A 17,378-nucleotide genomic window follows, 5' to 3' on the forward strand; every position below is an offset into this window, starting at 1 on the left:
AATTGAATAAATTATTAAAAAAATAGTTTAATCGATTCAACTATTAGTTCAATCGACCAATTTGATGAATCGGTCCAACTAACCCAGTTAGGCTGACCCTTTATTTTGGATTGGTACCAAATTCAACCAGTTCGGTTCGATTTTGAAAAAAGTGCTGAAAAGAGTTTTGCCCCATGATTACTATCCAAATTGACTTGATTTTGAAAATAGACGGACACAATGTAATTATCGAGATTTTGAAGGACTAAAAAACTAAAAACCATATTTGTAATAATTAAAAAAAAAAATTTTGGTGATGTCCCTCGAAGTTTTCGAACCCAAAAATTATTTCCTGATCAGTTCTTTTTTAATGTTTTCACGGTATTTATTGCAATCAAATTGAATCTCGATCTCATTTCACAATCTCCGGTTGTTTTTCATCAGCAATGCATCAAAACGACGGCGTTTCCTTCACCTCTTCTCCTCTCAAAATCCCTCTCTCACAAACTCCAGCTTTTCAGCTCACCGAAACTCGTCACTTGGCGTTTCAACTCATTGACTCGCTCAGGAATCGCTTCAACAATGTAAAACATCACTCGACTCAGTTCAATGTGTCAGCTCAGTCCGAGTTAGGAGTTCGCTCGAGTACCAGAAGATCTCCCTTGTTATGCTTTGCATCGGTGTCTCTCGCAGCTGAAAAACAAAGCATTGGTAGATCGCCTCTACTGTATTCCGCTTTCTTGTCGTTGACTCAACCGGACTCGACAGAGTCGACTCAGGATGGACATTTGGCAACGGCAGGTCCGTTCGGCGAGGAGAGAGTCCTAGTTGGTGAGGTTCTGGTTAGGAACAAAGATGGAGAGGAATTGGAGAGGAAAGACCTCGAAATGGAAGCTCTTAACGCGTTGAAAGCTTGCGGAGCTAACTCAGCATTGACGGCCTGGGAGGTACAAGAAGATGTGGACCGGATCATTGATAGCGGCTATTTCTCGTCGTGTACGCCTGTGGCTGTTGACTCGCGGGACGGTATTAGATTGGTGTTTCAAGTATGTTATCCAAAGCTATTTCTTCATAATTAGAGTTTTTGAATGTATTTTTTTCTTGAAGTTGAAAATGTCACATGTAGCAGACTGCTACGTTGTGTGGCTTTTACATGGTACTAAGCAAGGGGCGAAGTCAGATTTTTTTAAGGGACGAATTTGAATTATAAATATTCGAGATAGCATAATTTCGTCCTTGTATTAATGTAAAAATTTTCGATTTTAAGGGACTAACTATAAACTTTTTTTTGGAGAGAGCATAATTGAATTTTAAATTTTAGGAGGGGCCAAAATGTAATTTTATCATTAAATTAACTTTAAACACTACAAAATACTCAAAGGACTAAAGAGAATTTTTCATTTTTGGGGCCAGGGCCGCTGCCTGCCGCCTCTAGCTTCGCCCCTGGCACTAAGTGTGATTCAAATTCTCAATAAGCAGCCTATTGAAGACACTGAGGCTGTTGCTACTGCAGAACAGCGGCTGCAAATGCTATTTCTTCATACTTGTACATAGACCTATACACTTAGCTCAATATGATCAGTGTAGAGTTGGGGGCTTGGGGTGGTCGATCTCTTTGGCACTCAAGAGGTGAATTGGCTGCATTGTGCCACCTTTTTTCTGCCTTTGTTGGCAACTGTCTCCAGGAAAGCAGAGCACATGGTTACTTCATAGAGTGTTGCTAGGAAAACTTCATGCAATGAGATACCATGTGGAGTGAGTAAAAGGAGCAATGCTGGTTTTGGTTGGTTTTCCACATGTGTCATAGTTTATTTTCATTGTCATATTGTTTCTGTTTTGAGCAATATAAGCGTATATCTTATGTGTATATATAACTGATTTAATTGAAATTGGGTTCTTGTGGCATAAGGTTGAACCAAACCAAGAGTTACGTGGATTGGTCTGTGAAGGAGCTAATGTTTTGCCATCAAAGTTTCTTGAGAATGCTTTTCGTGATGGACATGGTAGGTTTTCTTTTTGCATTATGCTTTTCGTGATGGACATGGTAGGTTTTCTTTTTGCATTCTTAAGTATGGATGTATATACATTTTAGATTATCTGATTAATGAACTGCTTTCTAATTTTGGTCATGCTACGCCTTCATTATTTTCGCTTATGGTGTCAAGTTGTGCAGGAAAAGTGGTAAATCTCAAGCGCTTAGATCAAGTAATTAGTTCTATCAATGGATGGTATATGGACCGTGGTATTTTTGGTTTGGTTAGTGCTTTGCCTTTTTTAACTGGAGATGCTAATGTTCTCTTCGTTGATCTTTAAATATAATCATGTTCAACAAACTGTTCTTTGACCTTATAGGTTTCTGGAGTTGATATCTTTTCTGGGGGTATCGTTAGGTTAAAAGTTGCAGAATCAGAGGTCAATGATATTTCCGTACGTTTCCTTGATCGAAAAACGTAAGAACCTCCCTTCAGTTTGCTTTACCTGCACCTGGGTGTGCATTTACTTAAATAGGATGTACTGTATGACCAGAAATGTTTTGATGTTGTCTCAGTGGTGAACCAACTAAGGGGAAGACAAAGCCTGCAACAATACTTAGCCAACTCACAACCAAGAAGGGGCAGGTGTGACCCTAGATCTAGCTTTTCGTACATAAATGAGCATGTAATTGATGAAAAGTCTTAAAGAGTTATCTATTCTAATCCAAGAGTATGCCCATGGAAGGTAAAAGTATCCTGTACTAGGAGTTAGTTTACATTTTGCCCCCTTTACTCAAAAAATGGGAAATTAATCCCTGCATGTTAGATTAAAGAGTAATCTGACCCTTTTAATTAAATTTTTTATCTATTTTTACTGTTAAAAACTGGTGTAGCTGACAGAATAAGCAGACACTTACACGTGATGTATCACATATACTTCATGCTGACATGCAAAGACCAATTTTTAACAGTAGAAATGGACAGAATTTTTAATAGAAAGACCAGTTTGCTCTTTTGATCTAACGTACATGGACTAATTTGCTCATCTTTTTAGTAGGGGGGGCAAAATGCAATTTGGCTCCTAGTGTAAGGGCCTCCTTGTGCTTTTTCCCCCATGGAAATTGCCATTTGTCCCAACTAACTTGGATTGCTTCATTTAAATTATCATCCTACAGGTGTATAGTAGGCTTCAAGGAAAAAGAGATGTGGATGCTATATCAGCTATGAGTCTCATGGATGTCAGTATCCTTCCTCAATCAGCTGGAGGTGAGGAAATATATCTTTTAAAGACACATGCATGCAAATACTGGATATAGTATTCTGAGACATGCTGAACTGGTTGACAAAATGTTTAAGCTAATTCCTGGAAAATGTATTTGATGTGCAATCTCCTTAGTTTTTAGTCTTCGTTTCATGCTGAGGACCTTACCTGACTTAAAGCTGAATTTGCAAACACATAGTTATGCTATAACAAGAATGTCTTTGGAATTATATTGTGGAATATTATTATTGACTAACATTAACCATAAATATTATGCAATAATTGTGCTTAGGGTTTGGTCCTAGGGCATTACCCTGAACTTGCTTGGTCATATTATTATGGTGCTTTCGTGTTAATATTTTGAGTGTTTTTCTATGTATTTACTTGTTGATTATTGTTTGGATTGTGCAACATTGTAGATGCTGGTAAGGTTGATTTGATAATGAATGTTGTTGAGCGTCCAAGTGGTCGTTTTTCTGCTGGTGCTGGAATATCTAGTGGGTAAGACTAGTTGAATTGCAATACTACATGTCCTAGCTTCTAACCTCACCTAATTTAGTTACCAGACTTAATGCTTATTATACTATAGTATATCTAAATGAACATTTATTGAAGTAATTTTTAATTTTGTAGGATTACAAGTGACCTCTTATCAGGACTCTTTGGAAGGTAATATTGCAAGCTGCTTTTCTGCCTGATTAGTTTTTCCATTCATCTTACTTCATCTGGGGTTCATTGTGATAACGTGATTAGTGCAAATGATTGATATGTTTGATCTCTGTGAATGTCTTGCCATGCTTCAAGGAGCAAGTTCAATTATTGAATGGAATGTAGTTCACATTGGTTAATTTATTCCTTTACTCATATCAGAACTTTGGTCTATTCCTTTGGTTGTCAGTCTTGTGGACAAGGGTTTCTTATTTCTTAGTGGTCCTTATCAACCCATTATTTGCATAGTAGTTGATATAATAGAAGTTGCTTTTGTGGGGTTGCATGTTTCAGAGCCAGGTTACACCAGTACTGAACGAGAAAATCATATTTACAGTGATGTATTTATTCACTGCTTTTTCTTTCCATTTATTTTTTTTCCAAATAAAAAGACCTCTCCAGCTCCTATCAATTTTGAAATTGAGTAAATTGGTCCCTCTCAAAAAAATCAAAGCAATTTAATTCCTGTAAATTTCGAAAGTGAGCAACTAACACTAGGATTAAATTGCTTCAATTTTTTTGAGAGGGATCAATTTGCTCAATTTCGAATTTGACAGGGACTGAAGAGGTCTTTTTAAATTTTCTCCATCATCTTGGTTCCTTATTTTATTCCTGTTTCTATGGTGCGAGCTTTCTTATATGCTACTGTGCACGTATGGTCTTGTTTTGTCACTATGAACTTTCTGCTTTTCTCGGTTCCCCCAATTGTTACTGAGATAAAAAAGAGAGGAATTATATTCTGCTCTATATATGTTGAGGCATGTGATATGTTGTTTATCTTCTCTCATACTTTATTATTTCCTATTTGCAGTTTTGCATACTCCGAGAGAAATTTGTTTGGAAAAAACCAAAAGCTTAATGTTTCCTTAGAGAGGGGCCAAATTGACTCTACATTCCGCATTAACTACACAGACCCCTGGATTGAAGGAAATGACAAGCAGACATCTAGAACTATAACTGTTCAGGTGGGCTTTGAATTTACGCTTTGCATGATTGAAAGATAGGTTATTATCTGAGCTATTTTGGTTATGTTAGAATTCAAGAAGCTCTGGCACACTTGTTCATGGCAACCAACATGATAATAGCAGTCTCAGCATTGGCCGTGTAACAGCCGGTGTCGAGTTTAGTCGGCCACTCAGGCCAAAATGGAGTGGAACAGCTGGGCTCTTTTTTCAGGTAGAGCGTGCTACTTGATTTGATAGGGGTTTTTTTTCCTTGTCAGCTAGGCATCCTGTTCTCAGTTTTCTTCAAAACTAACTTTGTGAAAAGTAATGCCTTAAATTTAGTTTTCATTCTGAATCTGAATTTGATATTCATTTTTGGGAGGATTAGGCTTATGTCTCAGTTATATGATTTGTTTTTAATATTTTAGCGCGCAGGTGCTCATGATGAAAAAAAAAATCCACTTATTAAAGACTTCTATGGCAGCCCACTCACGGCAAGGTATGTGTCTCTTAAATTTGCTTTTGTTATTACTTTTATGGTTTCATTTGCTGCTAATCTTCTATGAAATCCCCTTTTCTTAATGTAGTGGTAAGCTATATGACGATATGTTACTGGCCAAAGTTGAGTGTGTCTATCCTGGTTCTGGTAACAAAGGATCCTCGATGGTTAGCATCTGTACCCTGTGGTTTTCCATCACTTATAATATGGATGGGCCTCATTTCTGTTACCTTTGCAGTTTATAATTAACATGGAACAAGGACTTCCTGTCATGCCTGATTGGCTGTACTTCAACAGAGTGAATACTCGTGTGAGTAAAAGTGTTAAACTTGGTCCTGCTCGTCTTCTTCTAAGGTATTATGTTTACTGTATACAATGTACTTCTTTGTACATGGTGTGAAATGTGATCACTTCTGTTGTGTATATTTGTGAGGATAATCATTAATTGACATTTCTATATCTTTTAATTTGCTTTCTAAACTTTTAAGTTTTCAATGGTTGGTTGGTTTGACTGTGAACTTCAATATATCTCCCCTATACGGAATTCAGATAGAGAAGGGAGAGAGATTTTTATAGTTTGCTGATTTGTGCTGTTTTTGCTTGCTAGATTGTCGGGTGGACATGTAGTGGGTAATTTTCCTCCTCATGAAGCCTTTGCTATTGGGGGAACGAACAGCGTGAGAGGTTATAAAGAAGGTGCTGTAGGCTCTGGTCAATCTTACGTAGTTGGCTCCAGTGAAGTTTCTTTAAAAATGGTAGGTGTTTAACAATTCTGCCTCTTATTTTTGCTTGAATATTTAGGTCCGGATTTTGTATTCCTTCGACTTGCCTTTGTTTGAGACCTTTCACCTTGATTCTACATGATTTTGAGCTTTATGAGCTATGTTGTTATCACTCTATTTTCCTTGAAGTATCAAATTCCTTTGTTGGACGCATTTTCATATTCGACACTCATATTGTAGTCCAAGTAACATAGCTCGAGAGATTTCTACATAATAGCTTAATTTTTATTCTTTTATCGATTGCTGTTGTGCAGCTAGGGCCTGTGGAAGGAGTTATTTTTGCTGATTATGGACATGATCTATGGTCAGGCCCCAATGTGCCAGGTAAGTCTTTTTTTTTTTTTTTTGGGTGGAAAAAACAATTAGAAATGGTATGATACAAACACCTCTAGGTGACAATCTGGTGGCCGAAGAAAATTCGGATCAAGTTCGGGTCTTTTTGGATCTAAGTTATTGTCTTTTAAAATGAATTCAATTATATAATGGATTGGTTTTTTTTTTTTAATGAAATTCCTTGTGTAAACTAACAGATGTTGGTTGAGGTCGGTTTTTGTAGGGAATCCAGCCGCTGCGAGGAATAAGCGCGGGAGTGGATACGGATACGGGATTGGTATCCGACTGAACTCGCCTTTAGGACTTCTGCGTCTTGAATATGCTTTCAATGACAGGTTTGCTAAGAGGCTTCACTTTGCATTTGGCAATCCTAAATAAACTTTTAACTGCTTTCTTCAGTCCATTAATGACCAAAATGATAATAATATTATAAATTCTAGTCTTAAGTCCATCTTTCTTGGATAATTAATTTCTATATTATTTAGATTTGACAATTTTGGACACGATTGAACGATATGAACAAATAAATAAAACACAATAATAATAAAGCGAATTCGTCACAAATACATGAATGACTTGTAAGATATAATGTTGTCATTGAAAAAGGGAGACAAAGGATGACATAATTTGAACTCGTGTCATCTAAATTATTGATGAGAGCTTTAATCATTGCTCTAAACATGTGTCGGCATTGTCATTGGATATCTTGATAAATCTACTTGATGCATGATTTTGAAATGAATCCTGCTCTAGCGGCATTGGTCAAATTTTATAGGCACTAATTCAAAGTAGTCCTTTTTAAGTTTATTACATGGATCAATGTAATACAAAGATATTTGAACTGGATTGGGTGGATCAGGAACTGGTTGGGTACCGATTGGGAGAAGAGTTTTGAACCAGTTAATTCGAGAACTAGTACAAATCGGTTAAATTGGCTAAAAAATTGGTTGGATTTTTTATTTATATAAAATCAATGATATTTTAATCAAACCGGTTGGAACTGGGTTCGATGTAGAAACTGGGTTTGATGTAGAAAATATTGATGTAATCCCTTTATTTATAAAAAGAATCAAATAAGATCAAATTTTAACGGGTTAAATTTATTTTTTTAAAATGTGATTTATTGTTTAACAAAATTAATATTTTAAAATTTTTATGGTCATGTAAAACAAATATTTAATTTAAAATTGAATTGCAAAATGGGAAAAAAAGTAACTTTCAAGTTTTCTTTTAGATAATAAATTTTGTTAAAATTTAACTTTATTTAAATTTTTAGTAGTACAAGGATTAAATTGACTATCTGAATGGATTTAAATATCCATTTCTAATATGGTCAAGTAAACAAATGGATGAAATTGCATAGAATTCGGTAGTTTCATGTCATTTCCCATATAAAAATGGACTTATTTTAATAAACAGCAATCAAAGCACAATAAGAAGAAAAAGGGATTTGTTATGAACATGTTATTAGGGTCAATAGTATTGCAACTCAACCTTTCAACAGCCAAACAAGTGTTTTGAAATTTATTAAACTTATAAGCGATTTAAACTTAAAATGACTCGATCTATTCAACACTTTGACAAAGAAAAGCTCAATCCTTAAAATCGAATGATTTAGATAAAAAAATAATCTGCATTTGAGCATTAACTTGAACCTTTTAAATTTTGAATTGGTATTTTAGATTTTAAAATTTAAGTTAAATTGTTAATCTTAAAAAATTATTTTGTTAAATTCAAGTTAATTGAAACGTTTTAATTACATTGTTACTAAATGGGTACCTTCTTTATTTAAAAATATCACACTAACCAATTTAACAAATACAATTAATAGCATTAACAATTGAACTAAAATTTTGAAATCTAAATTCTTGAAAATAAAAGCATAAGGACTAAATTCTTAATTTACTAAGAGTGCAAGGACTTGTAGCATATTTTAACCTTGCATAACTATACTAATCTAAAAATTGTGCCAATTAGAGATGCAAGATTCAATAAAAAATCAGATATAACAAATCTGAATTTGCACTTTGTTAAAGAAATAAAAATGAGGTTTGTAAGGAAATTAAACAGTCAAGGTATATAAAAATACAGTATCCATAAATTTATTTGTAACCCCCTCTTTTTTTTCCCCCTTTTCAATGCTCATGTTGTTACAAGGAAACAAATTATGTACATTGCAAACTGGGGCTGTTCATCCTTTTTGCTTTTAAGATATCTCATAGTTTGGCTAAAATTATCAGAGAAATCAACTAAATAAAACATCTTGGTTCAGGAATTTACAACATTTTTTTGTTCATATGGAAAGAGGTTACAAGCTCATGTCCTTCGGTAAGCTTAGTTCGAGAAAGTATAGGCTGCAGACAAAACCAAAACAAGATATGTCAAAGTTCGTAAGAAAACAAACATATATAATGCAAGTTTCATTGGGTAGAAGTATCATGGGGACCTGAAGTTAGATTGCATTTTGCTCCCTTTTATTCAAAAACTGGACTAGTCTTTTATAAGTTAGATCAAAGAGCAAACTAGTCCTTCCTGTTAAAAATTTTGTCCATTTCTACTGTTAAAAACTGACGTAGTTGATGAAATAGCTAGACAATTATACGTGGCGTGCCACGCGTACTCATGCTAATGTAACTAATTTTGCCATTTTTTGAGTAGAGAGGAAAAAATGCAATCTGACTCCTAATACAGGGGCCTACATGGTATTTTTACCGATAATTCTGCTAAATGCTGTTTTTTCCCATGTTATTTTGTGTTATCATGATGTGCCTTGGATTAATATTTCTGTTCCTCATCGAGTTTGGAACATTGTTTGTGCACTATTAATCTTTCGATACGATAACAAGAATCAAAGTGCCTGTGTATATATGAGCTAAGAACTGAATATTAGAAGCTTGTTACCTTGCAGACATGAAAGCCATCCCGAAGAACACAGCCTTGACAGCTTGCTTCTGCCCGGCATAGTCAAATGCCAATGGCAGCATTTCATGTAATGTTAGGAAGGCCATCACCCCACCAACTGAAAATTTTAAACATAAATTTAGAGTTAAGAGATTTTCACTAGATGATAATATCAGAGAGCACAGTAAACTAGATTCTTTTTTTCCAGAACCAAAATCCAATACGAATGATTGATGGTACGACAAACCTGATCCTAACAAGCCCTCGAGAATTTCGGGACTTAAGCTGCTCGGGAACAGATAAGCTGCAGTGCAAGAACAAAGATAAATCAACAAAGATAATCCGAAATCTTGAAAGCAAATAGGCTATAAATTCAACCTAAATGCAAACTATATTCAACAAAAAAAAAAAAAGCCATTCCCGATTCACAAAAGAAGAAAGAGGATGTGATTTTACTATTGCTCCAGTACTTTCATGATATCACAGCTTATAGCTCATAACCGATGTTTACATTTCTGTTAGAATATGAACATTTAACTTCTTCAAAAGAATTTTTATGTTTAAAATTTACTATTCGCTTACCAACAATTACAACGCCGAGAGGCTCCGCAAAACCAGAAAGAGTTGCCAACTTGAATGCCTGCCACTTGCTGACAAATAATACAAAACCAACCAGTTAACAGTTTCGTCATACAAATAAGTTCGAGTTCATTTACGCTAACACCTGCACCATAACAGGCAAATTAATCCAACTATCATGACTAGAATAGATGAAAATCAGCTAGTAATAGATGAGCAAGCCATTATTCCACGATTATTGTCCTATCATTAAGTATTAATTCTCACACACTGTGCCAAATAAATTCAGACCTACCACCTACAAGTTTGGAAATCCCTACTTTCTAACCATTTGATTGTCAAATTTGAACCCCGAATTTCAAGACCGGTGTCCCAATAAACTCTCACCTCTGTGTAGCAAAATAAACAGGCAGTGCAACAGCAACACCCTATAAAATGAACATAAAGAAGTTAAGGAAAAAAAAAACTTGCACTCTATTATATATATATGTATGTATGCATTAATTATATTGTAAGATATTAGACTATTGCATTTTGTAAGCATGACCGATTTTTAATCAATTAACAAAATAGTTCAGCATGCATGCATACACATGTATCACGGATTAGACTGGTTCTTGTTCATTGAAACTGGATTCTAATTCTTTCTTTTTACAAGGTATCGGATATACACCTCACCGTGGTAATTGATAAAGCAGTTGTAAAATAATCAACCAAATGCACACCGTTATCATAATCACTAAATTCAATATACATATAAGAAAACGTAATTTATTTTGATTATTTTGAACTAGTTAAACCAGGAACCGACCACTTAAGTGGTCGCTTTCAAGGTCCGCTTACTGGATTAAAGAGTATGTACCTCTGGGATGTTGTGCAAAGCAATGGCCAAAGCCAAATTAAGACCGACACGAAGGCCCTATAAGAGAAACATTAGGCAAGAAAAAGAGACTCATTAGCATACATATAAATTGTGGGATCTCAACTAGAAATTTATATCAATTCAATACTTCCTACAATAAATTAGTAGCCTCTCCTAGCTAACAAGAATGAACCATTTCAACCAATGAGTTGCTAGCATCGAGAAGATATTCCTTCAAAGCGAAACAATAGCAAAGCAAGTTTAATACTGAGATTTTTTTTTTCTGACGAGTATATTCCGACTTTAATATTCCCAATATTCTGCAGACTTGTATATGGAAATTACAGCCATGAACTAATAAATTGCTCACCATCTTATATCACTTGGCATGGTAGCATTCGGCTTTTGTTTTGGGAGTGGGGAGTAGGAGTTATAATTGGCATCGGAATCAACCCCCCAACCTCAACAAAGAGGTTCTATGTAAAAAGGGTCCTTTGGGCTACGTCCTACGAAATGTCACATTTGGACTTCTAGTAGTAAAAAGTTTTCAGCTGACTTCTTATTTTTAAAATTTATTATGGATAAAAATTTGAAAAAAAATCATAGAAACTTTCAATGAAGTAGTTTTCAAATATATTTTTATAAAATTTAATTAATTAAAATACTTAAAATAAATGAAGGCATTTAAAAAGTTAGACCTGAAAAATGTCAACTGTGATATTTTTATTGGCACAGGAGGAGTATTTCCTATTAGCAGAAAACCTTCTCCTGGTGTAATTTCCGAGTTTTTATAGGCTTCAGAATAGTTCAATCAAAATCGTTGGCACATCAATAATCTAGAATCATGGAAAAATCACTGAATAACAATGATAATTTAAGTTGATAACATTTAAGAAAAACAGCATCTAGATTTCCGAATCAACAACCATTGCTAACCATGAAAAGGTAACTTATCATTCAAGAAAACCTCTTCTGGAGTTAAAAAGCTGCAAAATTAACCAGCTAAGAATATTTGAATAAAGGAGGTTGGGACTACCTACCTTCATGGATCCAAGGAAAACTGCCATCCCCTCGGGAAAATTATGCAAGCTTATGCCTGCCATTGATAAAAGGAAAAATGTTCAGTCACTCAAACCAGTATGAGCATGTCCCATGGTTAGGAAAAAGGAAATAGGGGAGACCAAAAAGGGTTCAAAGGGAACTAAGATGTCGAGTCTCCCACCCTGAGATTAATAACTATTGTCCTAATATCATATAAAGGAGAAAAAATATATACATAATGGAGAAAGAAAATAATGAAATATTCACACTTTTTTTTTTCTCTTTTTTGCAAGAGCAAAACCAAATACTAAAAATACGAAAATTTGCCAAAATTTCAAACCAGATACCCCGAATATTTGTAAATGAAATGTCAAATATCCAAAATTTTGAACCAAATTCCACTACAAGACAGCTTTACCTATTGCTGTAATAATTCCACTGAAAAAAACCTGCCGTCGATGCTTTTTCATCATATCCTTGCCCCCTTCATCACCCTTGTTCTGTTCTCAAATCATTAGCAAACAGTCAATGAACCTTTTGATACTAATGGGATTAAAATATGCTATAAGTCCCTGTACTCTTCTTAGATTTGGAATTTAGTCCCTGTACTTTTATTTCTAAGAATTTAGTCCCTCTACTTTTCAAATTTCAAAATTCATGTCCAATGTTGATACAGTTAAGATTATTTTATTAAATTCAGGTTCACTATAACGTCATTTTTTTAATTATATTCCAACCAAGTGAGTTTTTTTATTATTATTTCAAAATGTCACACCAACAAATTTCAAAAAAAAAAAATTAACAATTGGACCTGAATTTTAAAATCTGGAAAGTAGAGGGACCAAATTCCTGAAAATAAAAGTACATGGACTAAATTTCAAATTTAGAAAGAGTATAAGGACCTATGGCATATGTTAACCTTTTGGTTTAAATAAAGATGTATAACACAAAAATAGTCCAAACCTTTTTGCCTTTCACCTCAGAACTGTGAGATAGGGTAGGCTCGGGTATAAAATTGGCAACCACAGCAAAGAAGATAACACCAGAAAAAAACTGCTTTGTTATAGAAAGAAATATTAGATATCAAGAACATAAATGGACCCTGAACTAGAAAAAAGTCATGCATGGCAATTAGAATGGAAGTGATAAGATATAGCTAACCCAGAGGTTGCCTTTCAAGAAACCAATTGAGTTCATAGCGTTATGAGCTAAATCAAGGAATGATATGCTCAACATTAGACCTGCAGCAAAACCCTGCATTAAGGTGAGACCATGGTATTAGACAAGATATTTGCATACAATCCATCTATATTTCTTTAAAATGTTGTGTAGCACTATGTTGCTCGGACTCTTCACTTTACATCAAGCACCTGTGTCTGACATTCCTGTCCGACACACAGATATGGGGATATGACTTTTGAAGATCCTTCAAATAAATAGAAAGACTTACCATACCCAGTGTCAGGTACATACTCATATCCGACACTCACACCCGAGTCCGAGTAACATAGGGGTAGCATTCTCGAATTAAAGAAATATAAGGTGGACAAGTTTTTACTAAGAACTTCGAAAAAAACCAAGCAGCTAAGCAAACAAAATTCCCACCAACAAATGTTCAAGGCTACAATCCTTCTAATGCATAATTCTTTAATAAAAAAGATGGTGTGTTTTATGCATTTAAAATTTTTAATAATTAATATTTTCTCAATGTATTTGATTATAGTATTTCGAAATCACTTAATTAGAATATTTTCAATGAAAAGTTATTGAAAATGCAAAATCTATTCAATATTTAATTATTAGCATTGAACGCTCCTATTAGAGAAATATCACCAAGTAACTAATATTTGGATGAAGGGTTTCATCCTTCTTCTTTGGAACCAGATCTTGTAGCATTACCTGTAAAAGCCCGAGCATTTTCAAATTGGGAGCTTGATTAAGAATTACGAAAAGAGCACCTGTTCCAAAATGGAGGATGAGCTGTTAGAATAAATAGCAAACTGTTCCAGAACTAGTCGCATATCATTAATTGTATGAAAACGAACACCAAATAAGTAATGAAGAAAAATGCCGGTCGAGTCTTAGCTCAATCGGCATCGGCATTGTTGCCAGGAGGACATGGATTCAAGTGCATTGAAGCACATTATCCTCCTATTTAAGAGTTCGGGAGGGGCTAGAGGTAGTACTGGGCATTATGTTCAAACAAAAAAAAAAAAGTAATGAAGAAAAGGAATCAACAGAAACAATGATATTATACAATTAGAGATAATAACATACTGTTTTATGCTTAAGTATTAAACTTATCAAAAAAAATTTTCAGTACACCATAACGTTGTTAACTAAACAAATTCGAGACCAAGTACACCAAACAAAAAAAAAAACTTAGCACTTCCTTCGACAACAAAGTCGAAGCCATTATGAAACCGGGGATGACAATAGGGCTAACAGAGATGCAAGGATGTGCTTTCTGCATTACTACTTGAAGCAAAAAAATCATTCCCATAGTTCGAGCACAACATGCCAACTCATTTTCTACAAGATATTGAGCTCTTTAAATCTTGCTTGATAGCTAACTACAAAGCCTAGAGGTTAATCTCAGATATATCCACAATCAGTGATCTATCTCCTTCCTCTGTTTAACAAAGACAGCGAGGGTTTACGGTCTCTCTAACATTCTTTGTCATTGTAGAACACCGAGACTAGTAAATGCGACATTTGAAATCTCCATGAAAATATAACAAATAAAAGCAATGTTACTTCGAATCTTCATTTTTTTTTCTTGAAATATATGTTTTTTTTATGCATATTCGGAGAAGTATACAAGTACATGACTCTCCTAGAATCCTCCAAATACATGAAAAACTCTTTAAAAAATTAAACATACCCATATCAGACACTCAAACAGAAGCCTGAGTTTTAGAACTTTATAAATTACTAAAAGAAAATTGGGAATTCTCTGCTCTTAGCATGAAACTTTCTCGTTAAACAATACACCCACGAATAACCAAGTTTACAACTAAAATGTTTTCACCAATTGCCAACATTTGTAATTTCATACTACGATTTTCACAGTATTGGAACTTCAACACAAAGCCATCACATTTGTATAGATAAAATCCAATACACCAATACACAAATAAAACTTCCATCGTGTTGAATAGATTTCAAAACAAAAATATGAACAGTTGTTTTCGCACATGGAAGAAATTTACATACAAATTCATTAAGAAACCACAAAGTACAAAGTACCCAGAACCCCATATATCATAACAATGAAACAATTAAGGCTTTACTGATAAAAAAAATAGCTTATTAAGATTGGGAAAAAAAACTGGTGAGCTCACCTAGAGAAGTACTCAATCCACCGACGAGAGAGAGAGCAAGCGCCACCAAAACCTGAGAATCCATGGAAACTTTTGCTTCCTTTTTTGTTCTATATCTCTTTTATTTCCTTTACTTTGAAAAAGAAAAACTATAAGCAAATTGGGAGTGGGAATTTGATAATTTAAGGGTGGGGTTTTGGATTTTGGACTGATAATGACAACCCCAAAAAGGATTAAATAAAGACAACAAAAAGGAAGGAATAATTGAAGAAAAAGAAAGAGATGAATTAATAGAGAGGTTGAAGAAATAGGGGAGCTATGATTTCATGCTGTTTTTTTCTGTTCTTTTAATACCTTGAACCACCATTTTTCTTGCTCTACAGTCTATTCCATGCTTCAACCAATTGTTCTTTTTTTTCTTTTTTTTTTTTTCTGCAATTAATTGAATATTGCAAGTAGATTACCCATAAATTTGGACATATATAAAATGCTCTATAAAAAGGGAATGAATAAAGTATGATAGAAAAAATATTCAGCATTGACTGTTGGCTTTGGTTAAATTATGCTATTAGTCCCTGTATTATGTATAAGGTGTGGATTTAGTGTTTTATACTCTAATTTGGTCAATTTTACCATGTTTTCCTGAACCGGATCGATAGTCGAACCAATTAGGCAAATGGTTCACCGGTTCAACTAGCCTAATAGGTTCGTTTAATTCAATTAGATAAAGCATTAAATATTTCATAAAAATAAAAAATATATATCAAATTTTGGTTCAACCGATCTGTACCAATTATTGAGTCAATTGGTACAATGTCTCCTTTGAATTGGTACCTTAGCCGATTTTTGGTCCAACCGGCTAGTTCAGTACAGTTTAAACTACCTTCAATTTAGTCATATATTTTTTAAATTTTAAAATTTTTAGTCCTAAACTAAAACGGTAGCAATTAAATCTATTAGGTCAAATTTTGATATTTGTCTCGTAAGTTTGTGATTTAGTTCGTGTTCTTCAATTTGATTATTTTTAGTTCATAAATTAACATGACTCTTATGCAAGTAGATTTGTTCAAGGGTCGGGTTGCCCGTCCAAGCCTGAAGCTCCAACTAAAAATTGGAAGAATTTGGAAAAAAATATATTAGGCCAAAAAATGAGCTTAGACAAAAAAAAATAGACTCGCTTAAAATATGAGTAGAGCTTAGGCTCAAGGCCCAAATTTGACCTGACTTAACTTGTTCTCTAAGTTTATATTATATTATATTATATTATATGTCATGTACTTCATAATAAATGCATTCAAGTAAACATTAAAAAAAAAAAAGTTGCATGTATATAAAATTTAATAAATGAAAAATATTAAATAAAAATAAAATAAATTTTTATTATAAAAAATAAAAAATAATATGGACGAGGCTAAAATATACTTAGGTTAATCATTTATAAATATAGATAGGTTTGGGTAAATTTTAATACCCACAAGAGATTTGAGCTAACATATTTAATACCAATTTGATGACGGACTTTAAAGACTCAATTAAAATATTTTAAAATTTTAGGACTAATTTAAAGTTTGAGCTATAGTTTGAGAACATCCAATAAAATTAACCCGAAAATTTTATATGTGGCATCCTCGGAATTTTGGTTAAAATATGCCATCAGTCCATATACTCTTCCTAAATTTGGAATTTAATCATTATATTTTTATTTTCAAGAATTTAGTCTCGCTATTTTATAAATTTTTAAATTCAAGTCTAGTTGTTAATACTATTAGAAAGTATTCATTAAAATTGTTGGGTGATATTTTGAAAAGAAAAAAAATCACTTAGTAGCTATGTAACTAGAAAAATAACTTTGTAATTAACTTGAATCTAGCAAAATAATTTTAGTAGTGTCAACGATTAGACGTGAATGTTGAATTTTGAAAAGTAAAAGGATTGAATTCCTAGAAATAAAAATACAGGGATTAAATTCTAATTTTGAAAATAATATAAGGACTTATGACGGTTTTAAACCCGGAATTTTCTATTCATGGAATTCATATTTCACGACTTTTGATTACCCGAGAATATATTTTATTGCATCTTAAAGACTATTCGCCAAGACCTTATTCTAAGGTTAAAAGGAAAAATAATTCTTAAACAATACAATTGGTCAATGGGTTTCTAGAAGGTTAAAATATGCTGTTAGTCCCTTGT

The 17,378-nt window shown here is 33.7% G+C and overlaps 2 protein-coding genes across 4 annotated transcripts; one reads left to right on the plus strand and one right to left on the minus strand.

Moving 5' to 3' along the window:
* The first annotated feature begins 273 nt into the window (after positions 1 to 273).
* LOC108467609 (outer envelope protein 80, chloroplastic-like) lies at positions 274 to 7,045 on the plus strand. The gene is made up of 16 exons (XM_017768317.2): positions 274 to 1,025; positions 1,889 to 1,982; positions 2,153 to 2,235; positions 2,332 to 2,429; positions 2,528 to 2,597; positions 3,128 to 3,218; positions 3,633 to 3,714; positions 3,847 to 3,882; positions 4,733 to 4,886; positions 4,957 to 5,097; positions 5,294 to 5,364; positions 5,453 to 5,531; positions 5,603 to 5,718; positions 5,972 to 6,119; positions 6,401 to 6,470; positions 6,703 to 7,045. Exons 1-16 carry the CDS (start codon positions 426 to 428, stop codon positions 6,855 to 6,857), a joined length of 2,088 nt encoding a protein of 695 aa, XP_017623806.1. The 5' UTR covers positions 274 to 425; the 3' UTR covers positions 6,858 to 7,045.
* A 1,460-nt stretch (positions 7,046 to 8,505) lies between these two features.
* LOC108467677 (zinc transporter ZTP29) lies at positions 8,506 to 15,678 on the minus strand. Of its 3 annotated transcripts, none has more exons than XM_017768410.2 (13): positions 15,540 to 15,678; positions 15,207 to 15,313; positions 13,762 to 13,820; positions 13,024 to 13,116; positions 12,826 to 12,915; positions 12,281 to 12,362; positions 11,862 to 11,917; positions 10,822 to 10,878; positions 10,347 to 10,387; positions 9,963 to 10,030; positions 9,628 to 9,684; positions 9,381 to 9,498; positions 8,506 to 8,833 (listed from the first exon to the last, which is right to left on the minus strand). In XM_017768410.2, exons 2-13 carry the CDS (start codon positions 15,268 to 15,270, stop codon positions 8,788 to 8,790), a joined length of 831 nt encoding a protein of 276 aa, XP_017623899.1. In that variant the 5' UTR covers positions 15,271 to 15,313; positions 15,540 to 15,678; the 3' UTR covers positions 8,506 to 8,787. The 3 variants fall into 3 exon arrangements, with proteins under 3 accessions (XP_017623899.1, XP_017623898.1, XP_052887795.1); XM_017768409.2 differs by having other exon boundaries at positions 15,207 to 15,318; positions 15,540 to 15,658; XM_053031835.1 differs by lacking the exons at positions 15,207 to 15,313; positions 15,540 to 15,678 and having other exon boundaries at positions 13,024 to 13,103; positions 13,762 to 13,778.
* Between the last annotated feature and the right edge of the window lie 1,700 nt (positions 15,679 to 17,378).

The sequence above is a fragment of the Gossypium arboreum genome, chromosome 8 (genome assembly GCF_025698485.1).
Source record: "Gossypium arboreum isolate Shixiya-1 chromosome 8, ASM2569848v2, whole genome shotgun sequence".
Taxonomy (NCBI): domain Eukaryota; kingdom Viridiplantae; phylum Streptophyta; class Magnoliopsida; order Malvales; family Malvaceae; genus Gossypium; species Gossypium arboreum.